The sequence below is a fragment of the Ornithorhynchus anatinus genome, chromosome 7, assembly GCF_004115215.2.
Source record: "Ornithorhynchus anatinus isolate Pmale09 chromosome 7, mOrnAna1.pri.v4, whole genome shotgun sequence".
In the NCBI taxonomy this organism is placed as follows: Eukaryota; Metazoa; Chordata; class Mammalia; order Monotremata; family Ornithorhynchidae; genus Ornithorhynchus; species Ornithorhynchus anatinus.
Window position 1 is genome coordinate 66,800,413 of NC_041734.1, and position 19,384 is coordinate 66,819,796.

Sequence of the window (19,384 nt, forward strand, 5' to 3'; positions counted from 1 at the left end):
ACTCCCCAGCTGGGACTGCAGTTTCGCGGCCGTCGCTGACGCGTTCGCCGCTTGCGTTTCTTCTCCCGCCCTCCGGGCGGCGCTGTGGAGTTCGGGCCGGCCCCTTCCGGAGAAAAGACTACATTTCCCAGACGCCCTCGCGCGCGCCCCGCCCCAGCTTGGAGCCCGAAGTCCAGAGGGTGATCGGGGCAACCGATGGCGGGGGCTTGAGAAGCTGCTCCTTCCTTCTTCTCCTCGGAAGAAGAGTTTTTAAACTCCCTCAACAGGTGGGAGCCGGGCCCAGGATCCCTTCTCCCCGGCTTCCCCCCAAGGAGCCCGACCGTTTTCTCCCTCCAGCTCCCAAGGGGCTCATGCCTCTCCATGGAGACAACCCCCTGTCCCATTGTGACTCCCCTTTTTTTCCCCCCTCAGCCGTCTCCTCTCCCCCTGCTGCTCGCTGCTGCTGAGATCCAGACCTGTGGCTCGGGGAGGACCCCCAGTTAAGACCGACCCCCTAGGGCCTGGGGGCCATGGAGCCCCAACTAGGCACTGGGAGGGGGGGGTCCTCCCATGGCAAGGAGAGCCAGACCAGGATGGGTTTCCCCGAGCCCACTCCATCCCCCATCCCCTGGGAAGAGCCTCCCGAGTTTGCCCTCACCTGCTGGGTCCTGTCCAGGACTAGCCCGTCCTACCCAGGACTAGCCAGCCCCGCCCTCCTTCCTGGGAAACTGAGACTGTCTCCCCCCACCTCCAGCCTCAGCCCCTGCTAAACCTCTCTGTTTCCACAGGCCCCCGGGCACCTCAGCGCAAACCCACCATGGAGCCCAGCCATGCCCTCCGCCTGCAGGTCTTCGACCTCAACTGCTGGTGAGTGAAAAGAGGCTGGGAACCCGCCCCTCCTCCTGCGGGAGATCTGGGGGTGTCCCAGAAGGTTACGTGCCTCTCACCCCCCGAGACACCTTGGGGTTGGAGTCTCGGGGAGCAGGAAGGCTGCTTTCCTTTCCAGCCCTGGGCCACCGTCCAGGAGCACCCGGCCACGGTCCTGGAATCGCAACAACTGTTCCTGGCTGACCCCAGCCCTGGGACGACCAGGGGGAGGCTAGTAGGGCCACACACAAGCCCTGATCCTGAGAGGGAGCTGGTTTCCTCGTGCCGGAGGTCGCTAGCCTCTGACCCCGTCCCTAGCTTCTGTCCCTGGTCCCCGGTCCCTGGACCTAGGCCTTGTCAGGCTCCCCTCCTCCAGACCATAAGCTCACTGTGGGCAGGGAACGGATCTATTATTGTATTGTACTCTCCCAAGAGCTTAATACAGTGCTCCGCACACAGTAAGTGCTCAGAAAATATGATGGAATGAATGAACAAAGCCAGAGCAGAATGGGGGGTTAGGGGGCGCCTAGATACACCCCTTTCTTTATCCTCCCCTCCCCCCTTCCAGGGCCATCCGCTACCTGAGCCAGCAGCGGAAAGAGCGACTGCAGCGTCTCACGGATTTCCTGAGCCAGGAGCACTTCGACCTGGTGCTGTTGCAGGAGGTGAAGGGTTAGGGAACGGTGGGGTGTCCACGGGCCGGGGGGCTGGGATGAGCTCTGAGCCAGAGCCCCCCACTACCAGCAGCCTATCCTGTTTTCCCCAGGTGTGGAGCGAGCGAGACTTTGAGGAGCTGAGACGGAAGCTCTCGAAGACGTACCCCGCCGCCCACTACTTCAGGAGGTGAGAGCCCTTCTCCGTCTACCAGGGTCCCCCCACCCCTTTCCCTCACGAGCCCCCCCACCTTTCTGCCTCCCAAGGCCAACGTTAGCAACTCAAGGCGGCAGCTTGGTGCTTCTCCGCCCCACACCCACCTCGGTGAACTTTAAACTGCCTGGTCTAACTGATACTAAGCTCATCATGTCTGTCATCAGTGTGCATGGCTGTTGTGGGGGAGGGTAATGGTGGGGGGAATGGAGGAAGCGGGGGTGCCGCATTGAATGGGCTCTGTGTTGCAGTGGCTTCATAGGCAGCGGCCTCTGTATCTTCTCTAAACATCCCCTCCGTGAGGTGTTCCTGCACCCCTTCACCCTCAATGGCTACCCCTACATGGTGAGTCTGACCTCCGATCCCCTTCCCCAGCCTTTCCGTAAGCCAGTCTCTCATCTTTGGCTCCTCTTCTTCCCAGGATCAACCTTGAACTCCCTTGCTTTCTCCCTCCTGCTTCCCCACCCCCACCTCAACTTCTCCGTGGGAGACTCTTCTGGCAGGGGAGGAAGGCCTGGAATGGGCAGGACTTCCTCCCCAGCTGCTGCCGCCGGGGGCCCTCCGCAATCCTCCTGAATGCCCCATTCTCCCCCAGCTGCAGCACGGAGAGTGGTTCTGTGGAAAAGCCGTGGGACTGTTGGGGCTGCAAATCGGCACGCTCCAGCTTAATGCCTATGTCACCCATGTAAGTGTGGAACCGTCTGGGCACAGAGGCCTGGGGCTCAGAGAGTTATTATTCTAATAAGAAGAACTGTAGTTTGTGTTAAGTGCTTACTATATGCCAAGCATTGCTCTGAACACTGGGGTAGATACAAGATCATCAGGGCGCACCCGTCGCTCTTAGAATAAAGGAGGGAGCACAGATATTGAATTCCCATTTTGCAGATGAGGGAACTGAGGCACGGAGAAGTTAAGCGGCTTTCCCTAGATCACACAGCAGACAAGTTGGTGGAGCCAAAATTAGATAGTGGACTAGATCCAAGATCATCAGCATCAGGTCAGACACGGTTCCTGTCCCACATGGGGCTCGCTAAGTTAAAGGGAGGACAGGTATTGAGTCCTCACTTTACAGATAAGGAAACTGAGGTGCAAAAAACTTAAGTGACTTGCCAAAGGTCACACAGCAGACCTTGGACCCAGGAGGAAGATCTGCAACTGCACTCCCCGACTCGGGAGCTCTTCCCCGATTTTACATCCTCTGAGCTCTGCTCCTGAAAGAATCCCACTCCGTCCTCCCTAGGTAGAAGTCTTAAGGTACTGAAATCCTGGAGCCTGGCTCAGGACAAACAGCAGCACAAAAGCTGGGTGCGCTTTGACCCAAACTCCACCACCCTGTGACCAATCTGCTCTGCAGACTTCCAGGGGGAAGGGAGGAGCGGTTCCCTCCTGCGGACTGGTGGGCTTGGTGGTCCCAGTGTGTGCCCAGCTAATCCACGGGCCAAGGGTTGCCGCTTTCCCCGGCCAAGGGGCCGAGGAGTCAGGACAGGGCTTGGGGACAGGGGTGGATCTGTTACAAGCAGCGTGGCTCAGTGGAAAGAGCCCGGGCTTGGGAGTCAGAGGTCATGGGTTCAAATCCCGGCTCTGCCACATGTCAGCTGTGTGACCTTGGGCAAGTCACTTAACTTCTCTGTGCCTCAGTTACCTCATCTGTAAAATGGGGATTAACTATGAGCCCCATGTGGGACAATCCGATTACCCTGTATCTACCCCAGCACTTAGAACAGTGCTCTGCACATAGTAAGCGGTTAACAAATACCAACATTATTATCCCAAGGGCTGTGCTGAACCAGGCTGGGCCTTAAGCAGTATGGCATAATGGATAAAGCACGGGCCTGGGAGTTAGAAGGTCATGGGTTCTAATCCCGGCTCCCGCTTGTCTACTCTATGACCGCGAGCAAATCACTTCACTTCTCTGTGTCTGTTACCTCATCTGTAAAATGGGGATTGAGACTACGAGTCCCATGTGGGACAGGGACTGTGTCCAACCCGATTTGCTTGTATTTACCCATCGCTTAGCATAGTGCCTGGCACATAGTAAGTGCTTAACAAGTACCATAAATATTATTACTTTAAAGGCAGGCCCGATCCACGGAAACACGGTGGTTTCTCTCTCTCTCTCTCTCTCTCTCTCTCAGCTCCACGCCGAATATGACCGTGAAAGTGACTGCTACCTGCCGCACCGAGTGGCCCAGGCCTGGGAGCTGGCCCAGTTCATCCAGTGTGTGAGCCGGGCGTGGGAATGGGAAGGAAAAGTTTTGTCCAGGCAGTGAATCCAGCTCCGGTCCCTCTCCCTACCTATGCTTAAGGGACGCTGGGTGTGGGGAGGGGATCCTACACAACAGGGTGTCGATCAGTCCGGAGCAGTTGGGCGAGCACTAGAGTTCTCGGCCTGAACTGGGGGCATCGGGAGCCTGACCCCACCATGTTAAAAGCCTGACCCCCATGCCGACCAAAATGGGGGGAATAGGGGAGGCCGGGGGAGGAGGGAGGGAGGTTTCCCCTCGTCTCCGTGCCTGGGCCTTAGGCTTGTTTTCCCTCGGGTTCTCTGAGGGAGCTGGGAGGGAGGGAGCTGGGAGCGGGGCTGGGGGTAGGTGTCGGAGCTCAGAACCTCTCCCTCTCACCACCCTCGGCTGTCCGTGAAGCCACACCTCCAAGACTGCCGACGTGGTGCTGCTCTGCGGAGACCTCAACATGCACCCTGAGGATGTGGGCTGCCGCCTCCTGCGGCGATGGACCGGGCTCTTAGATGCCTTCTGCGAGACCAAATCCTTTGAGGTCAGCATCTATCCTATCACCCCGGCCCCACCCCTCCCTCCCTCCCTGCCTCTGCTGACCCCCAACACCCTGACCGTGGCCACTGAGTGGATTGCACCCTTAGGGATGCCAGAGAGGCTACACTTTGGTGCCCGAAAACTACTTTGTCAACCCCAAGGAGTTGGGACCCTTTCCAGAAGGCATCCGCATCGATTACGTGCTCTTCAAGGTGAGGCCCTGCCTCGCCCAGGGCCCCGCTCCACCCGCGGCAGGAGTCTGGGGTTTGGGTCGGGGAGAGGACCGGCTCTGAGGGGAGGCTCGGGGTGACCCTGTGGCCCCTTCCCAGGCTTCCTCTGAGCTCCATATATCCTGTGAGACCCTCCGGACCACCACAGGCAGAAGCACCTCCTACTCGGACCACGAGGCGTTGATGGCCACTCTGTGCATCCAGCCGGGCCCCAGCCCCGCCGCCCAGCCCAGCTCCAGTGAGTCACATCTCCCCTCCCCCCGCTCCGCCCCCGTCCCACTGACTCAACTGAGGCCCCCCTCCCCTCTCCTCCTCCCCTCTTGACTGTGCTCTCCTTTCATGCCCCTCGGCCCTGCCACCCGTCTCTTCCTTCCTTGCAGATGAGCCGCCCTTAGTGGACGTGCTGAGCGAGGCACGGGAGGAGCTGGGCCGGGGCCTGGCCAGGGCCAGACAGCGAGGCATGGCTACGGCCGGCCTGCTGGGGCTGGGGCTGGCGCTGCTGCTCGGGAGCATGCCAGCCGTGGCCGGCTCCTGGGGGGCCTGGTGGTCCTGGCTCCTGTTAGGGGCCCCTGGCCTGGCCCTGCTCATGGGGGCAGCCGCCCGCCACCTCTTCTACACCTACGAAGCCAAGGCTCTGGGGGAAGCGGAGACGGAGCTACAGCTGGTAATAGAGATCCTGGACCGCAGTGATGGCCTGAACAAGGGAGGGCCGAGGGCCTTATTGGAGGGAGGGGACGGGACCGACCCCAAACTGGATGGGGGAGCTAAATAAATAAAGGATTAAGTGGTCAGCAGCCTGCACCTCATCCCTGAGAGAGGGGGCCCCGCCTACACGACTCACAGCAGGCTGCCCGCTCCAGCAGAAGCCTCTTTATTGTAGACGTCGTGCTGGCCCCTGTCGAAAATGGCTCCGGGGGGGCCGAGCTTCCAGACGAGTCCGAGTCCCGGCCCTAGCCCCGGCCCTCAGCCCCTAGCGGGGGCAGCTCGCCCAGTCGGCACTCCTCCCGGAAACGGATCAGGGCATCGCGCTGGTTCACCACATCCACCAGCCGCTGCAGCGTCTGCTTCTCTGCCTGTCGCTCAGTGTCCGTCTTGAGGGCCTCTGTGAGGGGAGGGCGCGGGGAGGGTGAGACGGGGAGCAGGGAGGCAGCAGCTGACGCAGACCCCCCTCGGCCCGGCAGACCCCACTCGGCCCCCATCAATCAATCCATGGTATTTGTTGAGCGCTTATTGTGTACAGAGCACTGTACTAAGCACTTAGGAGACAACAGTATCAGAGTTGGCAGACACATTCCCTGCCTGCAAGGAGCTTACAATCTAGAGAGACAGACATTTATAGAAATAAATTACGGCTATGTACAGAAGTGCATTGGGACTGACGTTGGGTGAATAGAGGGAGCAAATCCAGTTCCGTCCCCTCCACACTGACACTCGCCTTCTAGGTTCATGTAGGTTCGCAGCTCCTGGTCCAGCTGGCACTGCTCCTCTTCCAGGCGCAGCTCCTTCACCCTTTGGGTCGAAACGGTGTGAAGAAGCCCCGGGGGGGACAGCTGACTCCTGCCCAGGCCCCCCACCCCGTTTCCCTAGGGCTCACGTGATCATGAGGTCTGCCTCTTCTGCCAACAGCATGTTCTTTCTCTGCACCAGTTGCAACAGCTTCTCCACCCCCGGCAACTTCTGGTCCTTCGAGGAGTTTGGCACTGCAGGGCACAGGGCCAGGAGTTCAGTTGGGGAGGGGCGCTGGACAGGGAGTCCCTGGGGGTTGAGGGCAGGGCACAGGGCATGGTACCTCAACAGGTCACCCAGCACAAGAGGGACAGGTTCTCCCTGTGGTCAATTATATTTATGAGCACTTATGGTGTGCGGAGCACTGCGCTTTGGAGACTACAATATAACAGAGTGGGTAGACCTGTTCCCTACCCACAGTGAGCTTACAGTGTAGAGGGGAAGACTCCCATTAATATAAATTATGACTATGTACATAAGTGCTATGGGGCTGAGGGAGGGGTGAAAATCCTCATGCAAGGGTGACGCAGAAGGGATTGAGAAAAGAGGAGATGAGGGTTTAGTCACGGAAGGACGCTTGGATGGGATGTGCTTTTTTTTTTTTTAAGGGTATTTGTTAAGCACTTACTGTGTGCCAAGCACTATTCTAAGTGCTGGGGTAGATACAAGGTAATCAAATTGGACACGGTCCATGTTTCACATGGGACTCGTAGTCTTAGTCCCCACTTTAATAAATAATATTGGTATTTGTTAAGCGCTTGCTATGTGCAAAGCACTGTTCTAAGCGCTGGGGTAGATACGGGGTAATCAGATTGTCCCACGTGAGGCTCCCAGTCTTAATCCCCATTTTACAGATGAGGGAACTGAGGCACAGAGAAGTTAAGTGGCTTGCCCACAGTCACAGAGCTGACAAGTGGCAGGGCTGGGATTCAAACCCATGACCTCTGGCTCCCAAGCCCGTGCTCTTTCCACTGAGCCACACTGCTTCCCAATTTACAGATGAGGTAACTGAAGGACAATGAAGCAAAGTGACTTGTCTGCTTTGTGACCTTGGGCAAGTGGCAGAGCCGGGACTAAAACCCAAGAGCTTCTGACTTCCAGGCCGGTGCCCTAACCACAAGGCCACGCTGCTTTTCATGTGCTCTTCATAAGGCTTTGAAGGTGGGTAGAGTGAACGGCTGGAAGATAGGAGGAGGGAAGGAATTCCAGGCCAGAGCCCAGGACTTGGGTGAGAGAGGTTTTGGTAGCAGTAGGGATAGAGAGGAGAGGGCAGGTTTTAGTGGTGGTGTGAAGGTTGAACGAACAGGATTTAGTAATATTTGGGGGTTGAATGAGAAAGATGAGTCAATGATAACGCTCACCCCGGGACACACCTGGACCCAGGTAAAGGCCCGACCCTCTTGCTTTTACTCACGCTCCTGTTTCCTCAGTGCCAGCTCCTCTGTCACACCTTTCGCCTCCAACTCCCGTATGGTGTTTTCTATCTCATCCAGGCGCCTCTGGATGGCCTGAGAAACGGGGTGCAGAAGAAGAGAGGAGAAGGGTGGGGGGTATCTGGGACCGTTCAGGTTCTGCTAGGCAAGAGCAGCGATCCTCCCAGCAGAGGATACCTACCCCCACCGCTGACCTCCATCCCGCTCAACAGACTCTGCTCTAGTCCAAGGTCCCGAGCCCCCCACCCCCTGCCCTCGCCCACCCCTAGCCTCACCTGAGCTTTGGAGAACCTCTTCCTCTGCTCCTCCAGGGCCCTGCGCATCAGTGTCCGCCGCCAAGTGGGATACTGCCTCTGTGGGTCTGAGCTCCCAGCCACAGTCAGCAGGCCCTATGGACAACAGGGCAGCTCAATTGTACATTCCAAGTGCTTAGTACAGTGCCCTGCACATAATAAGCGCTCAATAAATGCTATTGAATCAATGAATGAATGAAAACAAGGGCTAGCCCACCTACCTGCCCAGGTCCTTGGGAGGAAGCTTGCAATTCATTCAGTAGTATTTATTGAGCACTTACTGTGTGCAGAGCACTGTACTAAGCGCTTAGAAAGTACAATTCGGCAACAACTGTTGCAATGGTAGCCTTCCTGGACAAAGGCCCCTGACGGTTTGGATGGAACATCTCCCCAACCCCCACATTCCCTCTAGTGAGCCACTGTGGACCACTCAGCCCCAAATTGATCCAGCCCTTCTTGAACTTGCTGGACCAGCACAAAAGGATTCAGAGAGTCCAAGGGGACCAGACTCAGTGGCTAGTCCCAGGTTGGGGTTGGGGGTGGTCACTAGTCACTACTGGTCCAGGGGTACAGTTCCTTCTTCACCTGCTCCACCTCCCCCAAATGATCCTCCTCCTCCTCCTCCTCTTCTTCTTCCTCCTCCTCCTCGTGGTCCTTGTCATCCTCTTGCCCTGTGGGGGCAAGATCCAGATCCATCTGACTGGAGGGAGCTCACCTTCCCTCCATCCCTCCCTTCCTCCCCACTGGACTCAGCACACATCCATCTGGGCAGCGCTACATTACCTGGCAGACCCAAGCCGGGCATCCCCACCAGGCCGGGCATTCCCAGGCTGGACACCCCCCAGCCCCCGAAGCTGCGCTCCAGGGCGTGGTGGGATTCGACCATGATGCTGCGGGGAGGCTTGGGGGGCGGGACCCCCGGGCACGGGGCCGTGGGCATGTCATTCTGGGATTCGGGGCCGAAGTTCAGTGAGGAGAGCTGCCTGCGCTCGAGACTGGAGAGTCTGATCCGCCGGAGTGGGGGGCAAACCGGGCCGTCCAGGACATCGCCCGCCTCTGTGGGTGGCGAAGCTGGGGGCAGAGACTCCATCATCTCCTCCTCCTTGGGGGGCTCCTGTCCAAATCAAAGTTGATGCCAGGCTAGAAGTCAGGCCCTACATCTCCCCGCTAGCCTCTCTAGAACCCTAGATCCATGCCCTCTGCCTCACCCACCATGTTTGCCCATCATGCTCACCTGCTCCCCAGTGGGGACATCACTGCTGGCCGGAGGAAGGTGCAAGGAGCAGTAGAAGTGACCTGGGGCCGGGGAAGTTCAGATAAGAGTGACCATCGCTGTCCCCCGTCCAGCTCTCTAGCCACCAAAGCAGATTCCCCAACCCTGGCTGGGGTTCCAGCCCAGGGCCCCCGTCCAATTCCCCAACCACCCTCTCCTGATCTGGGCCCCAAGGGTTCTGGGAGGTGAGAGATGAGCCTGCCTCCGCCCAGCTAGTCAGTCACTCCTTTCAGCACCCTAGGCCCTTGATTGGGGGGCAGGGTGGGAGCCCCAAAGCCCTCTCCCTGCCCCGCTCTGCTCTGGGGGACCTTCCCTGGGTGGCCTCCTTGCTGTCCTCACCATCTCTAGGGTCCCGGCTGTAGTTGCCGGGCCTCAGCTTGGCCTCACAGAAATGGCAGCGAAAACAGTTGCTGTGGAAGAAGCGGCCGTCGGCTCGAAGCTGCTCCAGGATGTACAGATGCCCCCCGCACAAGGAGCACAGTGCTCCTTCCCCAGGCTGAAGAGGAGGAGAGGGAAGGAAAAGGAGGGAGAGCAAGGGGAGGGCCCAGGTCAAATGGCAGCTTGTGGAGGCTGGGACTCAGAGGGCTGACAAGAGCCATCCCAGAGGGTCCCCCGCTCCCGAGGCTGAACTTCCCCAGACGCAGGAAAATCAGTCCCCTGCTCCCCGGGTCAGGTTTGCCTCCCGTTCCTCCAGGACGGCGGCACTCTCACCTCACGGTCGGCCGCAGCCAGGGGACCTGGGGGCTCGGGCAGGGCCGGCTCCAGGGTGGGAAGAGACCCAGGCTCAGGCTCGGTGGGGAAGGCAGCGGCGCTCAACCCGGTGGGCAGACTGGTAGGGCTGGCTGCAGGAGCCTGGGGGAAGAGAGACGGAGATGGCGGGTGAGAACAGCTCAGATGGACCAGAGGAGGGGGAAAGAGGGGAAGAGGAAGAGCTGAAGAGAGGGAACGGGAAGGGATGGTTAGGAATGGGGAGGAGACGGGAATTAAGAGTGAAGAGGAAGGGGGGGGGGGGAAGGTGCCCCTCCCCATAAAATCACCTCTAGCCGAGGTTTCTTGCCACCTCCATCCTCTTTGTTCTCCTGAAATGACACAGCAGCAGTCTTCAGGCCCTGCCCCGTCCTGCCCCACTGTCCCCAAGCACTGCTTCTTGAGGGGTCCGTCTCCCCGCTGGTCCCTCAGAGCCATCCTAGCCCCATTCCCGCTAACCCCTCCTCAGACGTGGCTGCCTTGATTTCTACCCCCCACCGCCACACACCCGTGTGTGCACAAACACACATACACACACACCACCTGGGAGCGGTTCCTCTGAAGCGTCCTCTGCAGTTTGCTGAGGAACAGGATGGCACTGGGGATCCTGGGGGAGACGGGGCTTTGGGCTGGGCCTGAAATGCAGATAATCAGCCTGGCACCACAACCACAGGCTGGACAGATGGCCAACGTCCCACTCCGGCCGGCCCCAACCCCAGTCCCCAGCCCTGCCCTGGCCTTCTCTTCTCCACCTCACCTGGGGGGCGGGAGGTCTTGCTGAAAGCCATATAGAAATGGCTCAGGTAGGCCACAAGGCTTAGCTGATCCGTCATAGCCACCAGCTCTGACGCGGACAGGACGGGAGCAATACCCAGCTCCTGCTCCGCCAGCCGGAGCACCCGCGCCGTGGTCTCCAGGGCCGGGTGCCCCTCCAGAGCCGAGAAGTCCCTGGAGCAAAGAGGAAGGGAGGGGATAACTGGACCGACCCTCCCTCCGCTCCCACCCTCTGAGTCAGACGCTCAAATCCTGAGGCTTGGATGAGCAAAGCCTGGGAGTGGGCAGGGGAAGTTTGAGGCGGGGGTTATTGGAGGAGTCATCCGCAGCCTAAACCTGGCCACCCTCCTACCCACAGATCTCTTCCAGGGCCCCCTTTATCTCACCCACATCCTCCCAAGGCCCCAGGTTCCATCTGTTTCCCTCCCTGTGCACTGCCTCTCTGCCCCCTCCTTCACTTACAGCAGGTCCGGCCGCATTCGGTGCACCAGGGCTGCCAGGGCCCGCCCGTCAGCCCAGGACGTTGAGAGGTCGGTGACCTGCACTCCCGGGTATCCGGCCGTCTGCTCCTGGCACCAGCGCAGCAGCTCCTCTGGGGTGACTGCCAGCCCTTGGGGAGAAAGAAGGTGGCCACGTCCTGAGGCGGCCCCATCTAGGGGGCTGGGGAGGAAATAGGGGGGCGGGAGCGAGGGGGCAAGGGGGACCTCACCCTGGTCGGGGGTCTCTCTGGAATCGGGCACGTCACCCCCACTCGGCTCCAGCTCCTCCTGCCCCATGTCATATAGGTGCCGCACCTGCAACAGCTCTATTTGGCCCCTGACCTCCTCTCTCTTTCTGCCCCACCCGGCCGCCCTGACACTTCCACTATAGGGAAGAGTGGACAGACTATTGGATTTGAGGGAAGGGACAGGTTGAGGGGAAGGACGGGCTGAGAGGGGAGGCATGGGCTGAAGGGAGACGGAGGCTGAGGGAAGCGGCCGGGGCAGGGGTGGAGGCAGGGGTGGACAAGGAAGAGGAGTCTGGACAGGAGGTGAGGAGGCTAGTGTAGAAGAATGGGTGAGGATTCAGATGAACCCCCAAGGTCAGGAGCTGATTCCACTGCCTACTGAACCCCAAATTCCCATTGGGTTTGGGCTGGGCCAGACACCCCTTTCATTCCCCCAACCTGGTTGTGAAACAGGTTCAGGCTGGAGAGGCCACTGGCTCCTGTGGCATTACCCCACAGGGGCCAGGGTCACCAAATGCTGGGCTGCTGGGGATAGTAGCCCCAGTCAAGTGAGCCCGGCCAGAAAATCCCCCACCCCGCAGACTTCTGCCTGACAGAACAGATAGGGTCAAGCGCCATGGGAAAAACCTGGTGGGGAGCCACGGCCCGGGGATTCAGGGAAGGGTAGCGGGAGACAGGGTCCAAGCTGTACTGGGTCACGGTCCGGTGCATGTTATCCGGCGACGTCTGCGATAGGAGCTGGTACAGGCTCTCCCTGGTAGGGAGGAGGGTGGAGTCAGGGAAGGAGAGAGGGTCAAGGGAGGACAACGGGACGAGCCCTAGGTGGGGACAGTCTTGGACTGGATCGATGGGATGGGAAGGGAAGAGGAGACAGATTCTCAGAGAGCAGGAGAGTGGACATCTCCAAGAGGTCTTCCCTGACTAATCACTCCTCTCTCCTACCCACCTCCCTCTGCATCTCCCATGCATTTGGATCTGTGCCCTTTAAGCACTCGATAGTCACCCCACCCTCAGCCCCACAGCACTTATGTACATATCTGTAACTGATTTTTAGGTCTGCCCCCTCCTCTAAACTGTAAGATCCTCCTACCAACTCTCATTGTACTGTTCTTTCCCCATGCATTTAGTACAGTGCTCTGCATACACTAAGTGAGCAATAAATACTACTGATTGACTGTAGTCTACCAAGTGTTTAATAAAGTGCTCTGCCTACAGTAAGCACTCAAATACCAGATGGAGTGTATCCCCTCTTCTAGACTGTGAGCCTGTTGTTGGGTAGTGATTGTCGCTATCTGTTGCCAAATTGTACTTTCAAAGCATTTAGTACAGTGCTCTGCACACAGTAAGCACTCAATAAATACGACTGAATGAGTGAATGCTCTCCCCAGTGCTTAGCATATGTTCTGCCTACCGTAAGCACTCAGTAAATACCACTGAATGATTGAGAGCCAGGGAGTGGGGTTCTTGGCGGGGGTGGGTAGATGGGTTGCAGGGGGCACGGAGGGATCAGGTTCTCCCAGTGGCTGGCCCAGCTCCCCGCCGCCCGCTTCAGCTGCCCGTCTGCTCGCTGCTCACCTCTCAGCCAGCACCTCCAGAGGCCCTACGCCCCCGGCCCAACGCTTCACCATCCAGGCCGCATCCATGGCTGCCAGGAAGCCTCGGGCTACTCCTGTGCCTAGGGGCCAGAAAGGCTAGGGACAGGACAGAAGGGCTGGTCAGGCGGACGTGGCCGGCACTGGCATCGAGCCCCTGGACCACCCCACTCTTTATTCACGTGTCCGCTCCAGCCCCACTCTCTATTCATGGTTCCCTTGGCTCCTGGTCATAAGAGCCGGAAGAATCCCCATCCTGCCCTGCATCAAAGCGGTGCTCCCAGAAGCAACCCCCACCCGGGACTTCCCCTTCCCTTCCCGCAGGATCTCCTGATTTGGCTCACCTCCACCAGGCAGTCCCCCACCAGCCCCAGCAGCAGGCGGACCCCGTGCCGCTCCTGCACACGGGCGGCGCTCTCCGCCCGCATCATGCCCGTGAAGTCGAAGGCGGCGACGTCAGGGAGGCCGCGGGCATCGAGGGCAAACTCCAGGTCCCCCAGCTGGTTTTCAGTGGCAAAGGTGGCGGCGTCAAGGGCAAAACGTTGCAGGGCCTCGGGGACCAAGTTGGCTGCATCCAGCAGCTTCTCTGTCTCGGGCCAGTCCTGGGGAGAAGGGGGAGGGCTGGAGGAGAGGCTGAGGAGGTAGGGGGAGGCAGACCAGGCTCTCACTGCTACCCTCCTCCTGCCCAGCACCCCCCAACTACAGCAGGCTCCCCCGCAAACCTGGCGCAGCACCCCCCGCCGCAGCAGGCTCTGCTTCTTGGCTGTCATCACGAAGTAATGAGTGTCATCCTTGTAATACACGATGTTCTCCAGGTCAATGCCTGAAATGGAAATTATGGTCCTTGTTAAGTACTTACTATGTGCCAGGCACTGTACTAAGTACTGGGGTGGATACAGAAAATCAGGTTGGACATAGTCCCTGTCCCGCATAGGGCTCACAGTCTTAATTCCCATTTCACAGCTAAGGTAACTGAGACACAAAGAAGTGAAGTAATTTACCCAAGGCCACACCACAAACACATCGCGGAGCTGGAATTAGAACCCAAGACCTTCTGATTCCCAGGCCCGGGCTTTACCACTATGCCATGCTGCTTCCTAGAGTGGCAGGGGGGTGGGGAAAAGGGTGGAGGGAGCATCTTGCCCCCGGCCCCTCCCCTCTTCCCTAAGGGGCCTTAGGTCTTCCTGGGCCAGTCCCCAAGAGGGAGGGTCTGAGAAGCAGCGTGGTCTAGTGGAAGGAGCACAGGCCTGGGAGTCAGAGGACCTGGGTTCTAAACCCGCTTCTCCACTTGTCTGCTGTATGAGGAACTTAACTTCTCTCTGCTTCTGGTACCTCATCTCTGTGGAGCACGGGCTGTGTTCAAACCGATTATTTTGTATCTACCCCGGTGCTAATACAGTGCTAGGCACATAGTAAGCGCTTAACGAATACCAATGAAAGTAAAAAAGAAGACTCAGCCAGACCAAGTCCCACTGCCCAGTGGTTTCACTGGCCTTTGCTGTCCAGTGGTTACCCTGGGCATGAAGTGTCTCAGAGGGGCTGGGCCGAGTCCTTCTAGGCAGGCCCTCAGTGTCCCATTGTTCATCCCAATGGCCCAAGGAGGCCTCAGGGGAAGGGTGGGGAGTTAGAGGAGAGGGGTAGGTAATGGGGTCAGGCCTCTGGCCTGAAGTCCTTCTGTGGCCCAGACCCCATGGGGCCCTGAGGGGGACGCCCTGGTAAGGGGCAACACTGACCAGTGTCCTGGAGTAGCTTCCGGAAGAAGTTCTGATTGTAGATCTGGGCGACGCCGCTGATCTCAGGAACCCGGGTCTCTTCCGCCGTGTGCCTGTTCACGAAGTTGGCCGTGATGCCGATGGCCAGCTTGCCCCGCGTCTCCCGCCGTGTGAAACCTGAAAGGCCGTGGGGGCTATCTAAGTCAGCACATTCCTGGGGCCGGCTCCCGAGCGAGGGGCAGCCCTGGGGCAGGTGGGCAGTACATTCGGAGCCCGGGATGCCCTGGGCTTTGCCTGCTCCCGAGGGGCCACCCTGAAGCAGATGGGCAATAATGATCAGAGCCCGGGCTTTACCTGTGCCCCAGGGGCTACTTCGGGCAAACAGGCACTGATGGTCAGAGCCCAGGCTTTTCCTTCACTGAGCAGCTGCTTTAGGGAAGGTGGGCAGTAATGATCAGAGCCAGGGCTTATCTTGCGGCTGAGGGGCCGCTCTGGGGCTAGTGGGCAGTGACGGTCAGAGCCTGGGCCCTGCCAAGTGTTACCTCCCCAGGCCACTCTGACACTATCACAGGGACAGACTGGGAGAAATGGAAAGCGTGGAAGGGAGCAGCCTCCTGGTATCCAGCCAACTCCGCCTGGCTTGTTGTGGGCACCAGAGGCATCAGGAAAAGCAGATGATCTGGAAGCCTTTCACTCTTTCATTCAGTCATATTTATTGAGCGCTTAATGTGTGCAGAAAGTAGAATACAACAATAACCAACTTACAGTTTACTGGGAGAAGGGACACTAGAGTGGGGGCTGCTAAGGGGTTGGCGGAAAGAAGAGGATGGATGACCACACTCTCTGTCCTATCCCCATTTGGCCCTGAAGCAACTACCCCATTCTCCTGCCCTTATCCCACAAAGCCAGGTGGAGGTAGCACGGGCAGAGTGGGGCAAAGGTTGAGGGTGTCAAGAAAGCTAGAGAGGGATCCAGATTGTGGACACTGGAAGGAAGGAGGGGGAGGGAGAGCACGGAGTCACTCACCCTGAGGGACGAACTTGCCCCCAGCTGCTGAGATGAGGACATCAAACTTGTACTGGGCCAGCGCGCTGGGGACGTCATGCTGGAATTCTGCCTGCCAGCCACTCCCTGGTAAGAAAGGCGTCCCAACAGCTGAAGACAGAGGGTGGTCCACTCCCTTAGTAGGGTGGATAGAGCCCCTGGGGTGTCTGTGGTCTAGGTGGGGCAATGCTACCAGGAGGGACACTCATCAGGAGGAGGGGAGGGGAAGGTCACTGACCCCTGGGGCATGGGAACCACAGGGAGGATGCACAGACCTGAGTGGGTTGGGGGGCGCAGGCCGGTGAACCTGACGCCCAGGTGCAGCTTAACGCCCAGAAGGAGGGCCACCTTCAGCAGGAGCAGTTGCAACTGTCGGATGCCTGTGGGGAGCAGTGGTGGGGGGAGCAGGTCTGCTGCTGCAACCCAGCCCCTCCCAACCACAGACTCCCCTCCCCCCGGCGGCCCCAGCCCAGTTCCGGGCCCCCACAATCCCAACCCCAGGCTCCACTATGGCTCCCCCGTGGCCAGTCACTGATGTGGTCCCTGTGCCCACCCTCCTTAGCTCCAGTGCCCACTCACTGATGTGGTCCAACGTGCCGGTGCAGAAGCGTCTATAGAACGACTTGGCACCCAGAGCCCGCAGGTCATGGATGGTGAAGGGCCACAGGTGCAGTACATTGTGACGGGTGAAGTCGTGACGTTTCTCCACCACCACCACGTGAGCCCCCAGCAGTGCCAGCTCCACGGCTGCCCTCAGTCCACACGGCCCTGCGCCCACCACCAGGCACTGCCATAGCCAAGGGGGAAGGGGGCTAGTGGGGCAAAGGGCCAGGGCCAGCTCTGCTCGCTCTCCCCCATACCCTCTCCCTCTACCTCCAGGCCTTCTCCGTGCCCCTCCGTGTCCCCTCGCCCCAAAAGATGCCCCTCCACCAGGACTCACCCCCTAGTCACCTTGGTATTTGTGCAGGCTTGACCCTGGCTGTAGGCAGGCTGCCCTGCCCGCTTGTCCAACTTGTCCAAGAGGTTCTTGGCACTCCAGAAATTGAGCTTTGCCTTGAGTTTATGGTAGCCTGGCAGCTGCCCGCCAGGCTCCAGCCCCAGCCGCCCACACAGGGCCTGGAAGCTACTCAGCACATCCGGGCAGCACTGAGCCTGCAGGAAGTTCTCAAAGAGACTCTGGGCTGAGGTCTGAGAAGTGGGATCTGCCATGGGGCCAGCGGCTGGAGGAGGCCAAGGCGGGCGTGGGGAGTGAGGAGATGGTTCTTGCGGAGGGGATCCCGATGACTGGCAGTTGGAGAGACCACGCCGACTCAGCCTCCTCGCCCGCTTTGGTCCCTGGTGATGTGAAATGGGAACAGATTAGCCCCACTGCCCCCACCGGCCCCTCACTCCGGTCACTACAGCCCTCAGTTTCCCAGGGGTCTGTGCTGCGCTGCTAGCCAGGCTCCACTCCCCCAGAATAGGCCGGGCCCCAGGAAGTCTGCATGTGGCACCTGACTCACTGCGGTTGGGTCATTTCCCTAGCTTCGTTAAGCGGAAGACACTTGCACAGCGAACAGGTTTAGAGAGGGACAAATTTACTGGGGGAGGGTGGGGTCCCAGATCAGAGGAGGGAGGTAGGGCCTCTAGTTTTTCCCTCACCCCCGGAGGAGGGTTTCGACTCCCCGCCTTCCCCCGCCAGCACTCCAGCCCTGCACCCCTGCCCCTGGCTGGTCTCAAAGCTCCGCTTAGTCCCTTCATCGGCTCCCCCATCCCTCCCCACACACAAGGCTTCCTTTGTCCCCCCACCCCCGGGCTGGGAGGACTGAAGAGGAAAAGTTTCTCGGTTGGCCAGGATGGGCGGACACAGAGGGGGCGAATGAAGAAAGGGGCCGGGGAGACGGGTGGACACAGAGGGGGCCAAACGAGGAAGGGGGCTGAGGCTGAGAATGGGGCCAGTATGCCACAGGGCAGAGGTGGGCAGAGGCCTCCCGGAGCCTTTACTGAGGGTAGGGTAGAGGGGCCGGGACACCTTGACCACTAGGCAGAGAGGGCGGCTGTTCCAGGCCAACTGTCCCAGGCTGTGGGAGCAGCTGGGGGAAGGGACCGGTTTCTGTCTCAGCCAACTCAGCAGCGGACTGTCAGCCTCTTACCTTTCCTGCAGCTGCTTCTGGATTAAAATGAGCCCCAGCTGTTCCAGGGAGGCTGATGTGGAAACAGGGGCATGACCACGCAGGCACGACTACACACCAGGGAGAGGGGGAGTGAATTTTGGCCTGGGAGGGTCACAGGAGATGGCAGCTGGGAGAAGCCCCATCAGAGTTTCCATCTGGTCCCGGAGGAGGGAGGAGGGAATAGGGGAAGGGGAGAGAATAGGGGAGGCGAGGAGAGAGGTGGGGAGGAGGACAGGAGGAAAGAGGGAGGAAAGTGGTGGGGGGGGGGAGGAGGGCAGGGAAGGAAAAGGGGAGGAGCAGGGAAGAGAGGGAAAAGGGAGGAGGCGCACAGGGAAAGGAAATGGGGAGGAGCAGGGAAAAGAGGGAGAAGGAGGGCAGGGAAAGAGGGAGAGGGAGGGAGGAGAAGCAAGACGGGAAAGGAGGGGAGAAAGAGGGAGGGAAGAGCTAGAAAATGGGGAAGGGGACAAAGGGGAAAAAGAAGTGTAGGAGAGGGGGAAACCGAAGGGAGGATGCGAAAGAGATGAAGTGGGAAGAAGGAGGAAGGAAAAAGAGGAAGAGAAGAAGGGGAAAGGAGGAGGAAGGAGCCCCCAGCTTTATCGCAGCATCCTTGCCCTCCTCCCTCGGTCTGTCCCCAACCCCCATCCCTTATCCCCATCGCCCGTGCCCTGCGCAGGGGGAAGCGAGGGGGCGGTACCCGAGCCCGGCTCCTCCGAATCCCCGGGCAACGGCTTCCCCTAATCGCTGAGCCCAGCCGGGCAGCGGCCTCCCCTCCCCCTGGGGGGAGACCCCTGACCCCTGACCCCCGGCAGAGCGAGCGAGGGCAGCGGACTTACCGCCTCCGAGGACGAAGGTACCGGGGAAGGAGATGGGCGGGGGCCGGGCCGGGCTGGGGGCGGGGCTGGGGGGAGGCTGAGTCAAACCAGGGGGGAGGAAGGAAGAAAAAGGGGGTGAGGAGGAGGAGAGGGGAGGGGGCCGGGACGGCTGGCCTGCGAGTTCCCACCTTCCACTCCTGGAATTCAGAGCATCAGCCTCCCTGGGGAAAGCCTCCCTGGGGAAACTGAGGCTGGACACCAGGAACTGGGGAGGGGGGGGTCACTTCGTCCGCATCTAACCCTGCACCATATTGGTGTGACTCCCCCGATCAAGAATCCCGGCTTTGTTGGACCTCCCCTTATGGTGGGGAGGGCCGGGAAATGGGTGGGTGGGTGGGCGGGCCGGGCCTGGTTGGAGGGCGTCCCTCTTGGTCTGGAGGGGGCCCAGCCCACCCCCACCCCCACTCTATTTTGTTGCCGTTAAGAATTCAAAACTTTAAACGGTTTAAATTACTCCCACGAGCAATCTTTTTCAAACCCATCTTGCACTTGAGGCTTTTTTTCCTCCCTGGGTATTGCCTCTGTACCTAGGGTTTATCCCGTA

The 19,384-nt window shown here is 59.5% G+C and overlaps 2 protein-coding genes across 6 annotated transcripts; one reads left to right on the forward strand and one right to left on the reverse strand.

Annotated features, from left to right (window-relative positions):
* The first annotated feature begins 139 nt into the window (after positions 1-139).
* On the forward strand, positions 140-5,508 carry SMPD2 (sphingomyelin phosphodiesterase 2). Its single transcript, XM_029069362.2, has 11 exons — positions 140-266; positions 768-846; positions 1,415-1,511; positions 1,613-1,689; positions 1,965-2,058; positions 2,309-2,398; positions 3,849-3,931; positions 4,356-4,488; positions 4,592-4,696; positions 4,814-4,952; positions 5,095-5,508. The coding sequence occupies exons 2-11, from the start codon at positions 797-799 to the stop codon at positions 5,484-5,486; spliced, it is 1,260 nt and encodes a 419-aa protein (XP_028925195.1). The 5' UTR covers positions 140-266; positions 768-796; the 3' UTR covers positions 5,487-5,508.
* Positions 5,509-5,569: 61 nt separating this feature from the next.
* MICAL1 (microtubule associated monooxygenase, calponin and LIM domain containing 1) lies at positions 5,570-19,166 on the reverse strand. Of its 5 annotated transcripts, none has more exons than XM_029069356.1 (26): positions 18,969-19,166; positions 17,948-18,070; positions 16,767-17,150; positions 16,395-16,602; positions 16,091-16,195; positions 15,798-15,902; positions 14,793-14,948; positions 13,782-13,882; positions 13,404-13,661; positions 13,043-13,158; positions 12,095-12,221; positions 11,450-11,534; positions 11,203-11,350; positions 10,724-10,914; positions 10,507-10,601; positions 10,257-10,298; positions 9,931-10,071; positions 9,559-9,715; positions 9,181-9,242; positions 8,730-9,060; positions 8,532-8,617; positions 7,929-8,042; positions 7,635-7,728; positions 6,309-6,414; positions 6,150-6,223; positions 5,570-5,816 (listed from the first exon to the last, which is right to left on the reverse strand). In XM_029069356.1, exons 3-26 carry the CDS (start codon positions 17,022-17,024, stop codon positions 5,665-5,667), a joined length of 3,312 nt encoding a protein of 1,103 aa, XP_028925189.1. In that variant the 5' UTR covers positions 17,025-17,150; positions 17,948-18,070; positions 18,969-19,166; the 3' UTR covers positions 5,570-5,664. The 5 variants fall into 5 exon arrangements, with proteins under 5 accessions (XP_028925189.1, XP_028925194.1, XP_028925190.1 ...); XM_029069361.2 differs by having other exon boundaries at positions 17,948-18,036; positions 18,802-19,053; XM_029069357.2 differs by lacking the exon at positions 18,969-19,166 and adding an exon at positions 18,802-18,863.
* Positions 19,167-19,384: the final 218 nt, after the last annotated feature.